Raw genomic sequence first — 21,424 nt, forward strand, 5'->3', positions numbered from 1 at the left:
CGAACAATTCTAACTGATAACTATATACTTACTCCCTGATTAACGCGACTGCATCTTCATACTTTAGACCCAATTCAATAAGAGCAAGTGCAACTAAGACTGGTGCTCTGCCAAGTCCTGCGACGCAATGTACTGCCACGCATGCATCAGAAGACTCGCGGAACCGGTTTTTCAGCAGTTCAAACCATTCGTCGACGACCTGAGATAAAAAATTAATTTACGTAAATTACAATCCAATGATTTTTACGACAATTCTCAACATCAGCGGCTACCGGGATACTTACTTCATTTGGTGGAAATGTACCATCGTCGAACACCAAGTCTATGACATTGATCCCTTCTGCTTTAAGTTCCTCAATTTTGTACGTTGGTTCGCAGACCCTCACTACTTCTTTCACATTGTGCTTCTTCAGTTCCTATTGAAACAATTCCTCAATTTTAACGTACAGAATTCATGGTAAATATTCATTTAGAACAGATCAGTGGTAAACATACTTGAATAAAAGTATGAATGGTCTGATCATTGGGCCGATCAGTAATGAGGAACTTCATATTTTTGTATTCGATTTCGGCGGGCGCCGGCCTGATGTCCTTCACCCTCATGTTGCTCATTTCCTCTTGGACAACAAGTGGTGTACTCCTACTTTTTTTTTATTGTTCTAACTCCTTTTTAATGATTTTTGTACGACACTGTTTCTCTTCACTTTTACAACGTGCCACACTATACGAAGCAACAAAGGCTGAATTTGACAACTTAGCCCATAGATGTCAGTCTTATTAAGTTGTTTCTCATTTAACTAATTGAATACTTGTTTATTTTTTTACAGAGGACAGAACAGTGGGTTTACATGTAGACCTCGAGAAGGGTTGTTGGGGTGCGAATTTCGCTGAAAGGGTGAGGGCTACGTTACATTAGGCGTTGTTGATATGCGATCGATTCTCACTTGGAACCCTTGACTACGATTTGGAAGATTATCTGAAAAAAATAATCACTCTGAAGATTCGTTTGAGCAACATGTAAAAATTTCTGGCGCCGATCCTTACCTATTTGGCACTGGGTGCGCCTGGATCAGGTGCGCTCAGTAACTATGATGCTTGCATTTAATATTGTAAATTAACAATTGATTCTATTTAAATCCTCTATGTCTCGCGCAATGACTAGCTGATGATTTAGTGATTTCGAGGCAACGATCCCAAATTATCAAATTTCCTTTTGCCCAATTAAGATTCCTCCTTACTTCTCCTTTAATGATACCTAGCAGGTTCTAGGGTGTTTGGGCGTGTCTCTCTATTTGTGTTGAGCCTGGCAGTATTCTGCGCTATCCAGCTGAAACTCCATGTATGTGAGGATGCACTCACCAGGAAACTGTAACACGATAAACAGAACCACGATATTAATTATTCATTAATTTATCGAAAAATACGTCTTACGTTTTGATAGTAAATTAAATTATTTACTTTTATCTTTAGACTGTGGGAAAGAAACACAAACAAGACACGATCAAATTTACGAACATAACGAACTATCTATTTCTAGGCATCGCGCGATATTTCCGTTCTGTTTGCAACAGGGAAACAATTACAAGTTGTTGTGAATCTTTTGCACGTGCCAAATTTAATCTCGCGCCAATTTTCACGAGCGGTGCTCGTACGCATAATAAATAATATTCCTCGCCCAGAAAATCTGTAACGTCAGCGCCAATAATTTTCCGCGATAATTCATCGCGAACAGACAAACGTAAAAAAATTCGTTTCACGGGCGAACAAAATTTATTCTAGTCTAGAGAAGTCTAGAACACTAATGACGGTATTCGATACCTCGAAACTTGACCATAATCGTTTCTCTTTTTTTTTTTTTTTTTGGTAATACGAATAAATATGTTATTTTTAATTTCGTTACTGTACGTTGCCCGAGTATTCTCGGGTTAAATCGTCAAGTAGTTTAACCAACGTCGAACAAAGACGAATTTTCTTTGCCTTTGGCACGGAAGTTCCATGCCGATGCCAAGCGAAACAGTTCTGAACGCGCACGTTTCGACTATGTGCTTCCGTCATTTTATACATCTGATTCGCGGGATCTGTAACGGCCGCAAATAGAAATGTCTAGGTCAACATTCCGAAAAATAATGGCGTTACATGCAAAAACTTTCTGAAGACATTCCTAAACAATTATTACAAAATATAATATATTATTTTGCAGTATTAATGATAGAAATGTTTAAAGGAAGCGACGTGCATCGAGGTATCGGTCACCAGTGACCGCCATGACACTCAACGCGTTTTAATATGCATGTGTATCGTGACGTATTCGTGTTCGTTAATTTCTAAGTAGATAAATAAAAATAACGACTGTTCTATTTAGTTTTTTTGGTGAGTAGAAATGGCCAGATGTCACCCCATGTTCGTAATACCTTTTGCAAACGACGCGTATTGGCTAGCACACGCGCGTTCCTTCGTTTTCGTTCCAGATTCGCTGGAGAACGTGAGACAAGGAGGAAATCTGTGCCCGGAAAATCGGGAATCCCACTACCACCGGGTGACCTCTCTCTTATCTTCTGTTGACCCCGTCGACGATTCTCGGAAACTGCCACCTACTTTCCAACCGTCCGTTTACGCGAAAATTCGAAACTCCGGGGCCGAACGAGTCGTGGGTGGTAGAGCTCGGTCGCGAAATGAAAATAAGCTGAACCGACAGTGGTCTCTTTACGGACGTTTGTAAATTTGCAACGCACATCGGGGAACAAATATAGGCGCCGATAGCTCGAGGGGGGCGCAGGCGACGTCGGTGGCGGGTGGCGTCCCGTCGGAATGTCGAGACGATTTACGAAACCCCTTTTTACGTAACGGCAACTTCGAAACGGATGACGACCGACGAGAGCATCCTCGAACTGCGACGCCCGGATGACGGATAGGTAAAAGTGAGAGCGCTAGGATCGACGTGTACCGGAATAACCAGAATAATTGGCAGCCGGGTTACACGCGCGAAGAAAACAGCGAGGCGAGCGTGACTCTGAGCGCATCGTTGCGCCTCAAGGTTGAATCCATTTCGCCTAACCTTAAACACACGTCGATTATTCAATTCCTCCAAACGCTATCGAGCGCCTAAAAACAAATTGATAAGTGAATCGACCTCTTCTGACCGCGACCGTGAAACACAGTCGACCGCAGACTTAACCGAGGCACGCGATTTTAAACGGAAAAACGAGTTGCACAGAATGTTTTTTTTACATTTCAATTATTTAACGTAAAATATATATCAACTTTTTGAGGTTCAAACAGATCCCATCGTACATACGTATCGAGTTAAGCAAACCGGTGGGACGGTTTTTAACCCAGACCTAATCTCGAAGAGTCAAAAGGGTAATTTTTACCGTAAAACGCGTCTTTCGAAGTCCATTTTATATATCGTTTTGTCGAAGAAGTACACAACATTTTTTTGTTGGAATTTTTTACATTTATTGAAATTTACGAAACGCGTGTAACAAATATTTTTACGATATGAAATCACCCCCCTCTGGTCGATGAAGGCAATTAACCGGGGGTACTTTAGGATCGCAACAAGACTGTAGAACGACCTGTCCCTTGGAAACCTTGGAATTCTTCGAGGCTCCTCCCCATTGACCATGAAAAATTCCTAGTGTTGTCGAACTTAGAAAAATAATGCTTTTTCTTTTACCAAATGTGGCGGTTGGTTGCTTCTGCTGTATGAAGGAATGGTAAGCGAGATAGCAAGAGTTAAAAAATGAAAGGCATCAGACGCCAGGATATTGGATAGTCAGTCGAGGCGTATATACAGGGTGTTCGGCCATCCCTGGGAAAAATTTTAATGGAAGATTCTAGAGGCCAAAACAAGACGAAAATCAAGAATATCAATTTTTTGATGGAGGCTTCGTTAAAAAGTTATTAACGTTTAAAGTTCTGCCCGTTTTGAATTTTTTTCTCGAAAAATGCGTAGGATTTCGGGGGTATGTCTGTTCACCAAAAATGATTGAAATCGACCTCCGCAACTAAAAATAATTTTTTCAGAACAATACAAAAAAATTTTTTTTCGCTGAAAAATTTCAGCACCTACTCGATTTTTTTTCTCGAAAGTAGATAGGATTTCGGGGACATGTGTAATGACCAAAAATGATTGTAATTGACCCCCGCAACCAAAAATAATTTTTCCAGAATGATTTGAAAGTTTTTTTTTTCATCGAAAAATTTAGGCATCTTTCTGAATTTTTTTCTCGAAAATGCGTAGGATTTCGGGGGTATGTCTGTTCACCAAAAATGATTGAAATCGACCTCCGGAACTAAAAATAATTTTTTCAGAATATAAAAAAATTTTTTTTCGATGAAAAATTTCAGCACCTACTCGATTTTTTTTCTCGAAAGTAGATAGGATTTCGGGGGCATGTGTAATGACCAAAAATGATTGTAATTGTCCCCCGCAACCAAAAATAATTTTTCCAGAATTATTTGAAATTTTTGAATTTAATTGTTAATAACTTTTTAACGAAGCCTCAGTCAAGAAATTGATATTCTTGATTTTCGTCTTATTTTGGCCTCTAGAATCCCCCATTAAAATTTTTTCCAGGGTTGGTCGAACACCCTGCATAGGAACGAAAGGTTTGATCCAGCGCCTGCGAGAGAAACATAAGAGCGTGGCCCTCTGGTGACGAGTACGGGAAGCAACGCCACACAAATATGGAACGTTGTCACTTTTTTGTTTGTACTACCGTAACTTCTCGGCCCCTCGACTAACACGCGGTTTTACCGTTAACACCTTCGATAAGAGAACGCCTGCGGACAGAGGGAGAAAAAGATTCACTGAAATCAACCTAGAAACCTACTTCAGAGCGGAATACGTTAGCCTCAGTGAAAACGAGTACGAACACGGCGCACAGCAGCCGTTCATCTTGAAGTGAAACGCCAGTCTGTGTGTTTCTCATTTCGTTGCAAGTTGATCCACAGGTATCGAATCGTAAGCAGAGAAATCGCGAATATTCCTCCGGCGTTTTCCTAGTCCCTTTTTTATCGTTCGAACGTACTCGTACAGATTTCCTGAAGTATCAAAATTAGATCAACGTCCATCGATCGCAGCTCTACAAGAGATTTTCTCCACGGCCAACCTGTTGATGCGCCCGAAAACGTCCCCGGTTGAAAGATGGCTTGACAAGCACATATTTCAAAGTTGCGTATTCGCGACGGATCGCAATTGTAGCAGCGAGCCAAAATGGACGCGTCGCGTTGGCGGGAAAAGAATTTCTCGCCAGACTTCCGCGATGTCGTTGGTCACGTGATCGGACATAAATTCGTATTTTTATTGATATTTATTTTACACAAAAATATTTCAGTATTTAATTTCTCTAAGTATATACGGTATACAAACGACACAAGTTCATAAAAATGCAATATCGTACTTTTTTACTTTAAAACACTTTAGTCAATATCTTGTACTTTTTAGAGTTTCGTTCTACCCGCGAAGCGTTCTATATTTTCGCGTGCCTAGTGGACACAGATGTTTCCGTATTTGAGAAAGATAAATCGCGGAAACGAGGGCAGTGATATGGCCCTATTATTGTCGCACGTGTTATAATTAAGGCCGTGAAAAACCCGTGCGCGATCTACGCACAAAAGCGTGAACAGTCACGAGTCTCGGATACATTGAACCTTTCGACGCTTCTATTTTCACCCCGTGTAATTCAGCGAACTATAAATACGAACGCCGAGAGAGTTTACGCGGCCTGTTTTTCGCGATCGACTCGGGACGATTTCTTCGTGGAAGCGCCGGAATTTTTTCCCTTTTTTCCCCCTCTCTCGTCATATCGACACGCTCGATCAGATAAGATCCTCCAGGTTCCACGGAAACGGGTCGATTTCGTCGAAGTTCAACTCTTATCGATCGTACGTCACGCAGCAATTTTACCACACGAGTCCCTCGTCGTGTGTCACGCGAGACGCGAGAAGAACGAACAAATCGAAACCTGTTGATCGTATGCACGAGCACAGTAATATCTTAACAAGTTCACTGCCACCGGTGATCATTGGTCTTCAATCGAGATTTGAAGAATCGAAACTTCTTATTGTTAAACATACTTTCTACAGAAATATGAAAGATTTCGACGTTTATGACTATCTAAAATTCTTATGGACTCTATTTCTGTTTTCTTGTTCTATAATTTTGCATTACTGTGCAAGCAAAAGTGATAAAAAATATTTTTGATAATAAAATAACGCATTTGAAAAATCCTAACCTAACCTAACGCCCTCATCTGGTAGAAAGTCTCCGACACCCACCAAATAAACAGTGAATAGCACACTGTGACTCAGCTGCAAATTACATATAAACCTCTAGCATCCGATAAGAGTTAATCCCCGCGTAAGCCCCGCGAACAAATATATTTACAGCTTCGATGCTATCGGTTCTAGAAGACATATTACTCGAGGACCGATAAGTGACACTTCGATCCGTCTAACTAGCAAGATGCTAGAAACTGACATTGGACGTTTCAACGATCGAATCTAACATCTGTTCCTTGCGCAATGGTCAACATTTATCCCAGGAATCCATAGCAACGCTATTCCGAAAATTTGTACCTAACCTAACCGCAGACCGTACTGCGTCCAAATTAACAAAATTTCATATTTCAAATAATATCAGTTGAGCTCCACGGATTTAATATTTTTATTCCAAATCGAAAAAACGTAATTATTCAGACTTTAATCTTCATATTAAATATTTCTATAACAATTATAAAAGTATCATCAGTTATGAATCAGTCCCCTGGAACATACAATTTGCTTGAATCGCTTCAACCAAAGCTTACGCAATTTCCGTTCGTTAAAGTAGAACGCATCTTCTCCCAATTGGTAGTTGGTAAGGAATGCGTGAACCAATTGCGACGAGTTATGACTGCGTAGTAGTCTTGGCAAGTGGAAACGACGAGCCAGAATTATTATGACTTTCGAGAAATGTTACGCGTTAATCAACCGAGACGAGGTTATGTTTGTCTCCAGCGAGCAGAGTATTTCAGAACACAGGGTAAAAATTTCTGAATGTTCGTTGTTCAATCAAATAATAAATTTAAATACAATTAAACGCCTATCGAGAAATGTTGTGTTAATTAACCGAAATGAGGTTAGGTTCGTCTCTAGCGAGCAGAGTATTTCAGAACACAGGGTAAAAATTTCGTTGTATTAATTTTTGAATGTTCGTTGTTCAATCAAATAATAAATTTAAATACAATTAAACGCCTATCGAGAAATGTTGTGTTAATCAACCGAAATGAGGTTAGGTTCGTCTCTAGTGAGCAGAATATTTCAGAACACAGGGTAAAAATTTCTGAATGTTCGTTGTTCAATCAAATAATAAATTTAAATACAATTAAACGCCTATCGAGAAATGTTGTGTTAATCAACCGAAATGAGGTTAGGTTCGTCTCTAGCGAGCAGAATATTTCAGAACACAGGGTAAAAATTTCTGAATGTTCGTTGTTCAATCAAATAATAAATTTAAATACAATTAAACGCCTATCGAGAAATTTTATGTGTTAATCAATCGAAACGAGGTTAGGTTCGTCTCTAGCGAGCAGAGTATTTCAGAACAAGAGTAAAAATTTCGTTGTATTAATTTCTGAATGTTCGTTGTCGAATCAAATAAATTTAAATTTAAATACAATTAAACGTGTATATAAAAATATTACGCGTTAATCAATTGAGACGAGGTTATGTTTGTTTTTAGTGAGCAGAGTATTTCAGAACACAGGGTAAAAATTTCTGAATGTTCGTTGTTCAATCAAATAATAAATTTAAATACAATTAAACGCCTATCGAGAAATTTTATGTGTTAATCAATCGAAACGAGGTTAGGTTCGTCTCTAGCGAGCAGAGTATTTCAGAACAAGAGTAAAAATTTCGTTGTATTAATTTTTGAAAGTTCATTGTCGAATCAAATAAATTTAAATTTAAATACAATTAAACGCGTATATAAAAATATTACGCGTTAATCAATCGAAACGAGGTTATGTTTGTCTTTAGTGAGCAGAGTATTTCAGAACAAGAGTAAAAATTTCGTTGTATTAATTTTTGAAAGTTCGTTGTTCGATCAAATAAATTTAAATACGATTAAACCATCGTTTTTCCGGTAAAAATAGTAAATGGAACTTAAAAAATGGCACGCGAAACCTTACGACCGACTTCTCGACGACTCTCGAGCGTTCTTGGTTTCGTTTGGTGTCGTTCCGAGAAAACTAACGCCTCGTTATGTTTTTTCTTTTTACGATCGATCGGTGAACAATGGCCAGGCAGCTGATAAAAAGAATTCGGTGGGAGCCCGTGTTCCTAGAAAATTTCACGCCAACGGTTTTTCGATTCATTCAAGAAACTTGTCGAACGCGATGACGCAATTTGCCGAGAAGCTCGTCGCGCGAGCGTCGTTGCTTTTCCGTTTCGCTTTTCACACGAAATTAATCCGCGATTGGTTGCCCCGACGACGCAACAGTAATGTTAGAATCAACAATGAATCAGACTGCTTTCGATAAGGATTTTATATGACTTTGCGAAGTATAATTAACGACACGAGAAACCTTTGTCGGTGATCTTTTGAATTCAACGGAGTATCGTCTTGCAGCGTCGCGTTGCGTTGCGATGTATTCGCCATGATGTTCGTTCGAAGAACTGGTTTTAAAATTTTATTTCGGGGGAAAAACACGTTTTGATTCGGTTAAAAGGAAATGTTTCGAATAAACTTTCGAAAATTTATGTTTTGGCTTGTAATCCTCCGATAATTTCTATATTAACGCGAGTCGACTGTAATGGATCCGGTTGTTTGTACATGCAAGTAAACGCGAGGCGAACGCGTAAATTCGACCAGAATTAATTTACGAGATGGTAAACAGAATTTTAATTACCGTCGTCGCTCGAGCTGTCAGTAAGTGATGCACTTTATCTTCCCATCGTCGCCATCTGCGTTGACAGGAACGTATTTTAAGCCGTGCCAGCGAATTTTAAACACAAACGCACTAAGGCTTTTTGCACGGTTAAGTTTCGTTTAACCAGTTAATCGCGGAATTACATTCGAAGTACTGTTTGGAATCCTTTTTATCAGAAACAGTTTTAACACATCACTGATTTTCATCGTATACAATTTTAGTATTTTTCAATAGAAATCACTAATCTACGCTATTGACTATTGCTGTCTATCGTTTATAATTATGATTTATTCTTATCATTATTAATGTAATATTATAGGTAACATTACCGATAAATTCGTGCAACGATGAAGATATTTTAAACGATCCTGTTTAAATAATGCATTGCACTATGATGATCTTGATCGATAGGGCGAATTACTGGTGCCTTTGAAAACACCTTGTTGATATGGATACGTGAATTGGCAAACGAATAATTTGGCAGCCGGTGGGAGTCAGCGCGAGCTAGTACCAACAACGAACACGCGGAAAGAAAAATATCTTTGATGTTATGTCACGAGATAATTCGCGTACATGGCACGATCGACAAATGACGAGTGCATTGTCTGTGTGATAAAACACGAATGGACGGCAAAATTTATCGCGTCGACATTTAAACTATACTTACATCACCGAAAAAATTCGTATGTTGTAATATTTCTAGTAATTAAATCTGGTAGATGCAATCCGCTATTAAATTCAACGAGTTAAAATATAAATAACTTATAACGCCTGATCAAGTGACACAGTATACAGGGTGTTCCGCCACCCCTTGGAAAAATTTTAATGGGAGATTCTAGAGGCTAAAATAAGATGAAAATCAAGAATACCAATTTGTTAATAGAGGCTTCGTTAAAAAGTTATTAACGTTTAAAGTTCCGCTCGTTCTGAATTTTTTTCTCGAAAATGCGTAGGATTTTGGGGTTATGTCTGTTCACCAAAAATAATTGTAATTGACGCCCGTAACCGAAAATAATTTTTTCAGAATGATTTGAAAGTTTTTTTTTTCGTCGAAAAATTTAGGCACCTTTTTGAATTTTTTTCTCGAAAATGCGTAGGATTTCGGGGATATATCTGTTCACCAAAAATAATTGTAATTGACGCCCGTAACCGAAAATAATTTTTTCAGAATGATTTGAAAGGTTTTTTTTTCGTCGAAAAATTTAGGCACCTTTTTGAATTTTTTTCTCGAAAATGCGTAGGATTTCGGGGGTATGTCTATTCACAGAAAATGATTGTAATTGACCCCCACAACCGAAAATAATTTTTCCAGAATGATTTAAAATTTTTTAATTTAATTGTTAATAATTTTTTAAGGAAGCCTCATTGAAGAAATTGATATTCTTGATTTTCGCTTTATTTTGGCCTCTAGAATCTCCCATTAAAATTTTTCCCAGGTGTAACCGAACACCCTGTATATTATTTCGATAATAGTGTTTAGTATATTTTATTTAAGCAACGAAGTCAGTTTATCGCAGCCAAAATGATCGTTGTTAATGCAAAATATTATTCCCGGCAAAATTGGATTCGAGAGACTCGCAAGACCCCCAGGGATAGCGAAGTGCATTGAACAAGGAAACTCATTGTCAATTATCGAGGCACGAATAACAATAAACAGAAGACAAGAGAAATCGCAGGTCAAGGATCGTTGCAATTATCAATTCGTTGAAAAGAATTTATCAAGCAGTAAAAAAAAGAAAACACACACATACGACGAAAAGGAAAGTTTATATTGATCGAACGAAAGAAATTTATTGCTTCAAATACGAAATATTTGTTAGATTCCGTTTCCTATAATTCTGTGTGTTAACCACGCCGATCTAACATATAATTTTTATGATCCTAGTCTGCGACTAGGTCTCATATATTTCATACGCGTTCCTTTGTTAATTACTAATCGATGAACAAGTTTCCGTCGTCTCGACAGAAATGGAAATCGCACGTCAGTTCGTAATTAATATGTGGGCAGGATGAATAACGAGACGCGCGTTATTTCCTTGTTCGAACGGTTCTCGTCGTCGTTCTTCGAGCGTCGAACGAGAAATCGATTTTACGCGAGAGACAGCGAAGCCCCGTGTTCCGTTCGCGGTTGCATGCGTTTTACTATTAATTTCATAATTCATTGCACAACGCTGATCGTGACCGTGAAGTATTCGAGGGTTGCGATAAATCAGACGAACCGTTCTCGAACTTTTATCGTCGGTTATTTCTAGGGATCGTAAATCCTATAAACGGAGGTAAAATATTAGTTTAGATGCTCTGTTCTTCCGTGATTCCTCTAGATTAGTTCGAAGGAGATACAATCGCTTAAAAATTGAATAGATACAAGACGAGTGACGCAAGCATCAGATTAGTATCAAAACTCGATATCGGCTTCTTTCGAACTCTGAAAATCCTCTATCAATTTTCACGAATTTTTTATTACCAAGACAACGTGAAAATTAGACATTTTTTAACATTCTTCTATCTTTCCAATTGCAAATCCTCCATATCAATTTTCACGAATTTTTTATTACTAAGACGACGTGAAAATTAGACATTTTTTAACATCCTCCTATCTTTCGAACAACTGCAAATTCTCTATCAATTTTTATCAATTTTTTATTACCAAGACGACGTGAAAATTAGACATTTTTTAACATTCTTCTATCTTTCGAATTGCAAATACTCTCTACCAATTTTCACGAATTTCTTATTACTAAGGCGACGTGAAAATTAGACATTTTTTAACATTCTTCTATCTTTCCAATTGCAAATCCTCTCTATCAATTTTCACGAATTTTTTATTACCAAGGCGACGTGAAAATTAGACATTTTTCAACATTCTTCTATCTTTCCAATTGCAAATCCTCTCTATCAATTTTCAGGAATTTTTTATTACCAAGGCGACGTGAAAATTAGACATTTTTTAACATTCTTCTATCTTTCCAATTGCAAATCCTCTCTATCAATTTTCAGGAATTTTTTATTACCAAGACTACGTGAAAATTAGACATTTTTTAACATCATTCTATTTCGTGGAATTTAAAATGAAATATCGAGACCGTGTTTGTAGAAGTTGATCGATCGATCGTTGCAATCAATTTCTCTCGTGTTTTACGATTCCAGTCTCGGTGTAACTTCGTTCGACCCTCTGATAAAGTTACACCCATCTGCAAACAACAGAGTCAGCGTCGTTTTCCAGGAAACGCGTGTTTCGGGTGCGTCGTGCGTCGCATATGATCCTGTTGTTCGGGATGCGCTATATTTATTCGTAAAGCACGTGTTTACCGAACTGCTCCCTCCGCCATCGCGCCCTTCCGATCTATAAATAGACCGCACGACGCTCGACTGTGCTGTGCCTTTGTCACGGTTCACTGAATTCGCTATTTTAAATGACATTGCGACAAACAAACGTTCCTTGTCCGTTTCTATTCCTTCCGCGAATTCTACTTCGAAATTCACGACGAATATTATCCTCATTTTTAATTTCACGCACTCACTGTTATTAACACGTTTCACTGCCAGATCAAAACCGTACAATGTTCTACCAAAGTTTCGATTTCAGACCATTGTAAGTTACATAACCTACAATTTATTTCAGTAGTTTTTTTTTCGTGAACTTACTAGCCAAATTTATTTCCCTCAACGTCTTAATTCGAGAATTAATTTGTGGGTGACGTGGCAGTCGAAGTGTTAACATTCCGCTCTGAACGGAACAATTTTTCTTTAAAAAGAATTTTTTTATTTTGTTCCACCAAACATATCAATCGATTCATATCAAAGAATATAAATTCATTGAAGTAAAACAGTAAATGTAACGTTAGCAAGTTTGGAATCGTCAACTTAAATTTTACTCTACGCTTAAGAACGTTCGAAGAGTCATGCTTGAAACACATATCTACTTTTGTGACGCATAAAGAGGGTTTACAAGGATTTTCTAGGTATTCGAGAGGAAATATATGTATTACGAAATATACGGTACCGTGAAAGCTGGGATGAAGTTTAGAAAAATATTGGAAAAGCTCGCCTCGAAATTCGAGGTACATTTTCCGCTGATTTCCGAACTACGGGTTGCAGAAAGTATACTAACTGACAAGCTTCGTAAACTTTTCGAAAGGGAATTTATAGAGTCTGCTTTTAATAATTTTTAAATTGAAATTGATACTTTCTTTAACTGTAATTTTATCGATGTACTCGTTTCTTCAGAAATATTTCTAAAAAAAATTCTCACAAGTTTCGCGAAACATTGTTCCTTATCTGACGTTTATCTTATCGTCGTTATTCTATCAGACTTAGTTCTCAAAATCAGTATTGCATCGTCGGTGAAACCAATGGATTTAACGATTCAAATCCTTTAATTCTCGGTTATATCAATAACATTCGCGATCAACTTCTCCCTGCGAGCACGTAATTGGAAACGATTATACAATTGCGAGTATTTCAATCGAGCATGTATCACGTTTTGTTCCAGTTCTATCCTAAAGAAATTATGTCATCGTACGAGAAGAAGAGAGTAGGAACTGTCTCGAACCAGTTCGCGGTAGCAATGACGTTGGACTGATTCGAAGAAATGGCGGCGTCGAAAGAGTTAACCTTAAAGCGACGTTGGTGCCCCGCACGCAAAACGTTATTTCGATCTTTGCTCGGTGCCAAATTGTAGAAAATACAGTCAAACGAATATCACTTAATTTGCTTTCTAATTTGGTCGCGTTATTGTTCTACGCGAAGCATGAATATTAGAACCACTTTTACCAGTGTTCTTGGCTACTTTAACTTAGTGTTTCTTCACAATTCCATACAGGGTGTTCGGCCATCCTTGGGAAAAATTGTAATGGGAGATTCTAGAGGCCAAAATAAAACGTAAATCAAGAATACTAATTTGTTGATGGAGGCTTTGTTAGAAAGTTATTAACGTTTAAAGTTCCAACCGTACTGAATTTTTTTCTCGGAACTGGGTAGGATTTCGAGGTTATGTGTATTCACCAAAAATGATTGTAATCGACCCCTACAACCGAAAATAATTTTTCCAGAATGATTTGAAATTTTTTAATTTTGTCGAAAAATTTGTCCACCTACTCGAATTTTTTTCTCGAAACTGGGTAGAATTTCGGGGGTATGTCTAATGATCAAAAATAATTGTAATCGACCCCTGCAATCGAAAATAATTTTTCCAGAATGATTTGAAATTTTTTAATTTTGTCGAAAAATTTGTCCACCTACTCGAATTTTTTTCTCGAAACTGGGTAGAATTTCGAAGGTATGTCTAATAACCAAAAATGATTGTAATCGACCCCTACAACCGAAAATAATTTTTCCAGAATGATTTGATAGTTTTTAATTTTGTCGAAAAATTTGTCTACCTACTCGAATTTTTTTCTCGAAACTGGGTAGGATTTCGAGGGTATGTCTAATAACCAGAAATGACTGTAATCGACCCCTACAACCGAAAATAATTTTTCCAGAATGATTTGAAATTTTTTAATTTTGTCGAAAAATTTGTCTACCTACTCGAATTTTTTTCTCGAAACTGAGTTGGATTTCAGGGGTATGTCTAATGACCAAAAATGACTGTAATCGACCCCTGCGACTAAAAATAATTTTTTTATAACAATTTGAAAATGTTTAATTTCGCCGAAAAATTTCACATCTTCTCGAATTTTTTTCTCGAAACTGGATAGGATTTCAGGAGTATGTGTATTCACCAAAAATGATTGTAATCGACCCCTGCAACCGAAAATAATTTTTCCAGAATGATTTGAAATTTTTTAATTTTGTCGAAAAATTTGTCTACCTACTCGAATTTTTTTCTCGAAACTGAGTTGGATTTCGGGGGTATGTCTAATAACCAAAAATGATTGTAATCGACCCCTACAACCGAAAATAATTTTTCCAGAATGATTTAAAATTTTTTAATTTTGTCGAAAAATTTGTCCACCTTCTCGAATTTTTTTCCAGAAAGTGAGTAGGATTTCGAGGGTATGTCTATTCACCAAAAATGATTGTAATCGACCCCTGCCACCGAAAATAATTTTTCCAGAATGATTTGAAATTCTTTAATTTAATTTTTTAATAGTTTTTTAACGAAGCCTCAGTCAAGAAATTGATATTCATGATTTTCGTCTTATTTTGAATCTCCCACTAAAATTTTTCCCAGGCCGAACACCCTGTATAGTAGGTTTTTTAAGACAACGCAAAGAAAATATTAACGTGTTAATAGAAAGAAATATTTCGAGATAGACTTTACGTAAACAAATTTTTCGTTCACGCCCCGAGCATTGGAAAACATTGATCCATATCAATATGCTCGCACGTCTCGTCAACTCGGACAGCAACAACGATCGGGTCGAGCGAGAATATTTTCACGGAGACTTGTGAAGTACCAAAGATCACGCGCCGTGCCACGTGTCATCGCGTGATGATGGAACGACGTATACCGTGGCAAAAAAATTATTGAAAATCTCGCGCATTCCCTCACCGTGTTTTTCTGTTCGTCCGATATCTATTTACGAACGCTTTAGCGTCGAACGACTTTACGATTAGGTCTGGATCAGCGTAAAAATTTTGTTCGCGGTGTACACGAGCCGTTAGCAACGGTGAAACAAACAACGTACTTGTCTTGAAATTAACGGGCACTCGATCCACCGCGCAAAAGAAGACGGAAGTTAAACATTACGTAGAAAACATTTTACACGATTTCTTTCGCGTTAATATTTTTGTAAAAGTACCTTATCTCGCTTCGTACAATTAAACGCAATAAAAAATCGCTGATAAAGTAAATAACGTCAATAAATTTACTTTGTATTACAATGGTTCTTAAATTTCTAAAAGACTGATAAAAATCGAAATAAAACTGTTCGTACGTACGAAAGAAAAATAGAATTTTTTCTCGTACCTTACTGGTGGCTTAAATAGCTATGCTATCGAGCAAAACAATCACCATAACGTCGATTCAGAAGCACAATGTCAACCATGTCAAAAGCTCTTTTGAAATCACTCAATATAACCGTCGACTCCCACCGTGACCTACTGACACGTACCAGCCACGTACTATGACGTTTGGAAATACAATAAATAAAAAAAAAAAACTCGTTAGGGATGTCAATTAGAAACGTGTGTCTGGTTCTGCTCTAAAATAACCATCGAGCTGAAATTCAGAAGTTCTGGCGCGCGTCAAGGCCACACGGTCGGAACTCGATTTCTAAGACGATTATATTTCCACTTAACCTCCGCAGGTGTGCTCGTTGTTGCGTTTCAAGGTAATCAGTTCCGCGCAGAGTGTCTCGGTGTACCAAACGCAGCTCTGCTCGAACAGCTCTTAATGTAATTGAATTTTACGTCATCTGCAACGACGCGATCAACATTGGCGGACCTCCCACAAGTTACGATCGACTTTGATGCCTAGCAATCATTTCATTAATATCGAACGGGACTTCCTAAACATCCAAACGCATCGACCCTTAATTAGATCACATGATCGGGTTGTACCGCAATCGAGACCGTTGACTCAGCCTGTGAGTCATGCAAAATCACATTCGCTCGATGATGCAACATGTGGGTTAGAACGACTCTGCAAAGACGTGGGCGATCTCTGAGAATAGATTGAGAACCACTGAGCACATCGAGTCAATTCGAATTTAATACCTCTCACTTCATGCTTGAAACTACACGTGTTTTGTTAATCGCCGCGCGATTACTTCAATTTACTCCTATACGAGCTATTTATCGTATGTTCTTTATCATCCATAATCGCTTCGCGTTACAAATTACCTAGGTTAACGTTTCGCATAAAAATCATACTCATTTGCCCATGGCGACGCGTAGACTCGATCGGATAATTACGAACGATACGGTGCGTTCACATTTGCCTAACTGCCGTTTCGTTATGGGTCGCGTCTAAGTTCAATGTGTCCGGAGCGAAACGGCGATAAAAATAACAAGAATGCGAATGGCCATTAACTCTCTTGCAGAGAGAAGAATCGATGGTTCGATCACGCAACCCTCGAGACGATACGAACGCTTGTAGAACGATGGGATACACGAGAGAATGTCAAGACAGTCGTTGAGAAAGGAACTAGGGACAGGGAAGGGGGCGAGGAATGCGTCCCGTTTCGAACGTTTCGCATTCGCGATGCAATTTCAACTGCTCGTTCGCCGATGTTTCGTTACTTTTTGTATCGTAATGCCACTTGCGTACTGAAGTTGCAACAGGCCGACTTAACCTACAGAAGCTCATTAGCCACGGGACGCTAAAACGAGAAAAAAGTCGTGTGACAAATTGCCACCGTGTCGCAATACGTTTTCATTTACACGAGTTGTTTAAGAATCGTTCCTTGCCAAATGTCCGCGCCAATAAGACCGGCAATGCCAAGGAATACGTGCGACCTGTTCGCCCGCGGAGCATGAATGAGCCATCGAGTGTATGATCGGTGAAAATTCGACCACGTGACACATCCACCCATGAAAAAAAAATCGTAACCGCGAGACGTACCTTAAGGTCATTTGATGAGAAGCGACGATTCCTGGCACGCAGGATGCAAAGGCACGAAAATAACGTGAAGAGGTATGGAACTCGCTTCACACGGTCGTGAAGTTCGGCAAACGACGCGAGGAGAACACAACAGCACGCCGGGGAGTCACATCTTACGCGCACTTGTGCACACTCGTGGTTGATCGTACAGGACGAGATTTCACTGGCTCAAGATTCCGTGACAGATCATATAAATAGACGGATTGCGAGGTAATTGCCTCGAAAACTTCCACCCCAAGTTTCAACGGTGGAACAAACACTATTTTGAAATTACGGACGATCGTAGAGGAAGGTGGACGAACCAGGAGGTCCGGCGAACTCGCGGACAACTTGGTTATCACGTTTACGTCGTGACGGTCGCATCGAATCTGGGCCAGCGGTAGCGCGCCGATGAAAATAGCACAGCGCCGAGACAGCTTTGTCCTCCTCACGCGGCGAGCCCGCTCCGCGCCGAACCCCCACCATTACAAGCTGTGTCGCGCGCGCTTCTTCCCCTACTTCGCCGATCGTGACGTTTCTCCTCGCGCCCCATCGACCAATCGCGGTTCGCTATTCGCCTGTGACGTCATTCCATGAAAGTAGCGACGGCTTTGATCGTCATAAAGTGTAAACAGTAAATTAAATGAAATTTGTACGAGTACTATTTCCACATGTGTTATAACTCTTTCAGATTCCAAGGCTTCCTGAGATAATTTATTGATGGTATTACTCTAAGTTCCGAATATCAGTTCCAAGGAATGGTAATTTATGTAAAGTACCAGATATATTGTACTATTACGACTCGATAGGTAGTGCCTAATTTGTATATCGAATCACAATACCATGCAATTATGCCGTAAAAGTGTAAGTAAAATTATAATTTGCCTAACAGCCGTTTCGTTACGGGTCACGCGTAAGTTCAATGTGTCCGGAGCGAAACGACGATAAAAATAGCAAGGATGCGAATGGCCATTAACTCTCCAGGACTGCACCAATTCGTAACTCGGACCGATAAATAGAGAAGCGTATAATGTTGCGGCCACGCATACTCCCACGTGCTGATTCTACATTTAGCAATAACGCACGGACCGCTTACGAGAGAGAAGAAATCGATGGTTCGATCACGCAAGCATCACGACGATACAAATGCTTCTCGAACGATGGAATGCACGGGAGAATGTCAAGACAGTCGTTGAGAAAGGAACTGGGGGGCAGAGAGGGGGCGAGGAATGCATGCGTCGTGTGTCTATTTAATTTGTTTTTTGCAACGTAACCACAACAATGAGAAGAGAAACGACGGACAACACTTACACAGGTAGACTATCAATTCATCGATGCTTCGTATTTTTCGATCGTACCGCCGCTTACGTACCGACTGAAGTTGCAACCGACAGACTTAACCTCTGAACGCTCGTTAACCGCTGACCGTCAGAAACGGGAAAAAGTCGCGTGACAAATTGCTCTATGTTGAAACATTCATTTACACGAGTTGTTTAACGATCGTTCATTGCCAAATGCTCGTGCCAATAAGACCGGCAATGCCAAGGAATACGTGCGACCTGTTCGCCCGCGAAGCATGAATGAGCCATCGAGTGTATAATCGGGGAAAATTCGGCCACGTGACGCCGACGCGCAGCGAGAAACGAGCGTCGTAACCGCGAGACGTACCTTAAAATCATTTGATGAGAACCGACCACCAGGCAGCCGCGATACAGGATTTCTTGCGCAAACTGGATGCAAAAGCACGAAATAATCGAGAGGCGTGGAACTGGACTTCACACGGTCGTGATGTTCGACAAACGACGCGAGGCGAACGCAACTGCACGCCGGGGAGTCACATCTTACGCGCACTCGAGCACACTGCTGTGGATCGTACGGGACGAGATTTCATAGCTTCGAGATTCCGTTAGAGATCATATAAATATACACGGACTACGGAGGGAATTGTTTCGCAAACTTCCAGCGATTGTTAGCGGCGCAAATAACACTGCGTCTTGAAATTGTCTACGCTCGTGCAACTCCGGCGTGGTGAACGAGCGGCTAAGTTATTTTGAAATTACGGATAACCGTAGAGGAAGGTGGACGGAGCCGGGAGGTCCAGCGAACTCGCGGACAACCTGGTTATCACGTTCACGTCGTGACGGTCGCATCGAATCTGGGCCAGCGGTAGCGCGCCGATGAAAATAGCACAGCGCCGAGACAGCTTTGCTCTCCTCACGCGGCGAGCTAGTTCCACGCCGAACCCCCACCACTCCAACCTGTGTCGCGCGCTTCTATCCCCACCCCGACGATCGTGACGTTTCTCCTCGCGCCCGATCGACCAATCGCGGTTTGCTATTCACCTGTGACGTCATTCCATCAAAGTAGCGACGGCTTCGACCGTTGCACGGCGTGTCGCGCGTATGGGAATTCGGAACAAGGATCGCAAATTCCAAACTAATCGATTTTCGACATCGGACTCCTGATACTTTTTTAAAGAGAATACAAAAATGCATCGATCGATGCACAAAAAAGTATATATTTTTACATTGTTTTTTTTTGACAAACTGGTAACGGATTACGCAAATTTCAAGTAAAACACGTCCAGCGACTTCGATGTGAGATTGATTGCTTATAGTAATCGTTACGAAGATAAGGGGAGATAAATACCAGCCAGCCTCCAAGATAATACCAGCTCACATTTTTGTTGGAAACGACGTAACTGGTAGTAATAAATTATGATGTTTTTCGTGGTTAATGCGAACGCAGCTAATGTACAATGAAATATAACAGCTAATAGAAAATTCGAAGCAAAATACCGTCCGAAATAGTACAACCCGCAACCTCGTATTTTAATCATCCACGACACCTCGACACCGAAATATACGATGTCGTGCGTTCCGTATAGGTTATCAACGATAGTTTCCAATTCATAAATAATGTCATAAGCGTCTTTGCTAATTCCGATAGAAACGTTAACGCGTGACAACTGCAGTCTGCGTGCCGTAAATATTTCACATCATGTGACAAAGGAAACGGTGCCATTTTGTTCAGACACCGCACTAAAGACCGACGTAATAAAACAATAATCAATTACGTAGTGCTGAGGTGAGAGTTGCTGGGTCATTCACTATAAATTTGGAAAAATTCGAAAAGATTAAAAGATCAACGAACCTGGCGGGAATTATTAAAATTCAGTCACTTTTTATTTCCTTAAAGTACTCTAGTGAAGAGTGCGTTACAGGACATAACGAGAGGAAAAACGGTGCATTATTCATTAAGGCGACACGAAGAGATTACTGTGTAGTAACGGGGACATTGTGTATTCAGGGAAGTCTTCTTGCGAGATCTAAAAATAATTTGCAACCGAAGAACTGTCGCTACTTATTATTGTCTGTCGCCAGTTTAACGACGTAACGTCTCGAGGAATTTCATAATTTCTACGTAATCTACGTGGGTGAAGTTTAAGTCTAGCGTCATCAACTTTGAGAAGAAAAATGAACGTCAAAATTGATGTCTCCTTTCTATAAAATTACGAAAGCGTAGGTTTGACGGAACGTTTTAACTTTCAACCGCTTTTAAAGTAAGTTTTAATTTAGCGAAGTCAAAATCGTGACGTAATATGAGATAATACTGCTCGACACTAGAAACGCACAAAGACTGCCACCGTTTGCGTAATATATAAACATTTAATCGTCTTATCTAAAAGTGTACTCGTCGTTCGTAAATAAAAAGTTAACGTTTTAACGAAGCATTCTTTGCCTTATTTTTAGGCACAAAGCTTGCATGCAAATCTACCGAACCCGCCGTATGTTTCTGATTTATGCGTACAATTTATCACCACACTGCGTACTTGATGTTATTAATAATGCACAACGTATATTTGTTATATAGTAATTTCTCGTTTCCCTTTCCTCGTCGTCATTTCCTCGTTACGATGACGCAAAGAGATTAATCCTTTCGTTTTTAGAAAGATTACGTATCAGCACATTTACGAAATACG

General features: G+C 39.5%; 1 protein-coding gene across 8 annotated transcripts in view; it reads right to left on the minus strand.

Annotated features, from left to right (window-relative positions):
• LOC143349478 (PRL-1 phosphatase-like) overlaps positions 1 to 21,424 on the minus strand; it is a 47,905-nt gene that overhangs the window by 4,483 nt on the left and 21,998 nt on the right. For 2 of the 8 annotated variants that reach the window (XM_076780790.1, XM_076780783.1), the window contains 4 exons: positions 1,045 to 1,366; positions 496 to 976; positions 285 to 416; positions 33 to 199 (listed from right to left, as the gene is read on the minus strand). In XM_076780790.1, coding sequence (XP_076636905.1) covers positions 33 to 199; positions 285 to 416; positions 496 to 612 — 416 coding nt within the window. In that variant the 5' untranslated portion in view covers positions 613 to 976; positions 1,045 to 1,366. Of the gene's footprint in view, positions 1 to 32; positions 200 to 284; positions 417 to 495; positions 977 to 1,044; positions 1,367 to 2,411; positions 2,906 to 8,894; positions 9,030 to 9,244; positions 9,322 to 15,828; positions 15,849 to 17,424; positions 17,881 to 19,110; positions 19,609 to 21,424 lie in introns of those variants that run through there. The other 6 variants (XM_076780801.1, XM_076780776.1, XM_076780833.1 and 3 more) reach the window with 6 other exon arrangements.

The sequence above is a fragment of the Colletes latitarsis genome, chromosome 2, assembly GCF_051014445.1.
Source record: "Colletes latitarsis isolate SP2378_abdomen chromosome 2, iyColLati1, whole genome shotgun sequence".
Taxonomy (NCBI): Eukaryota; Metazoa; Arthropoda; class Insecta; order Hymenoptera; family Colletidae; genus Colletes; species Colletes latitarsis.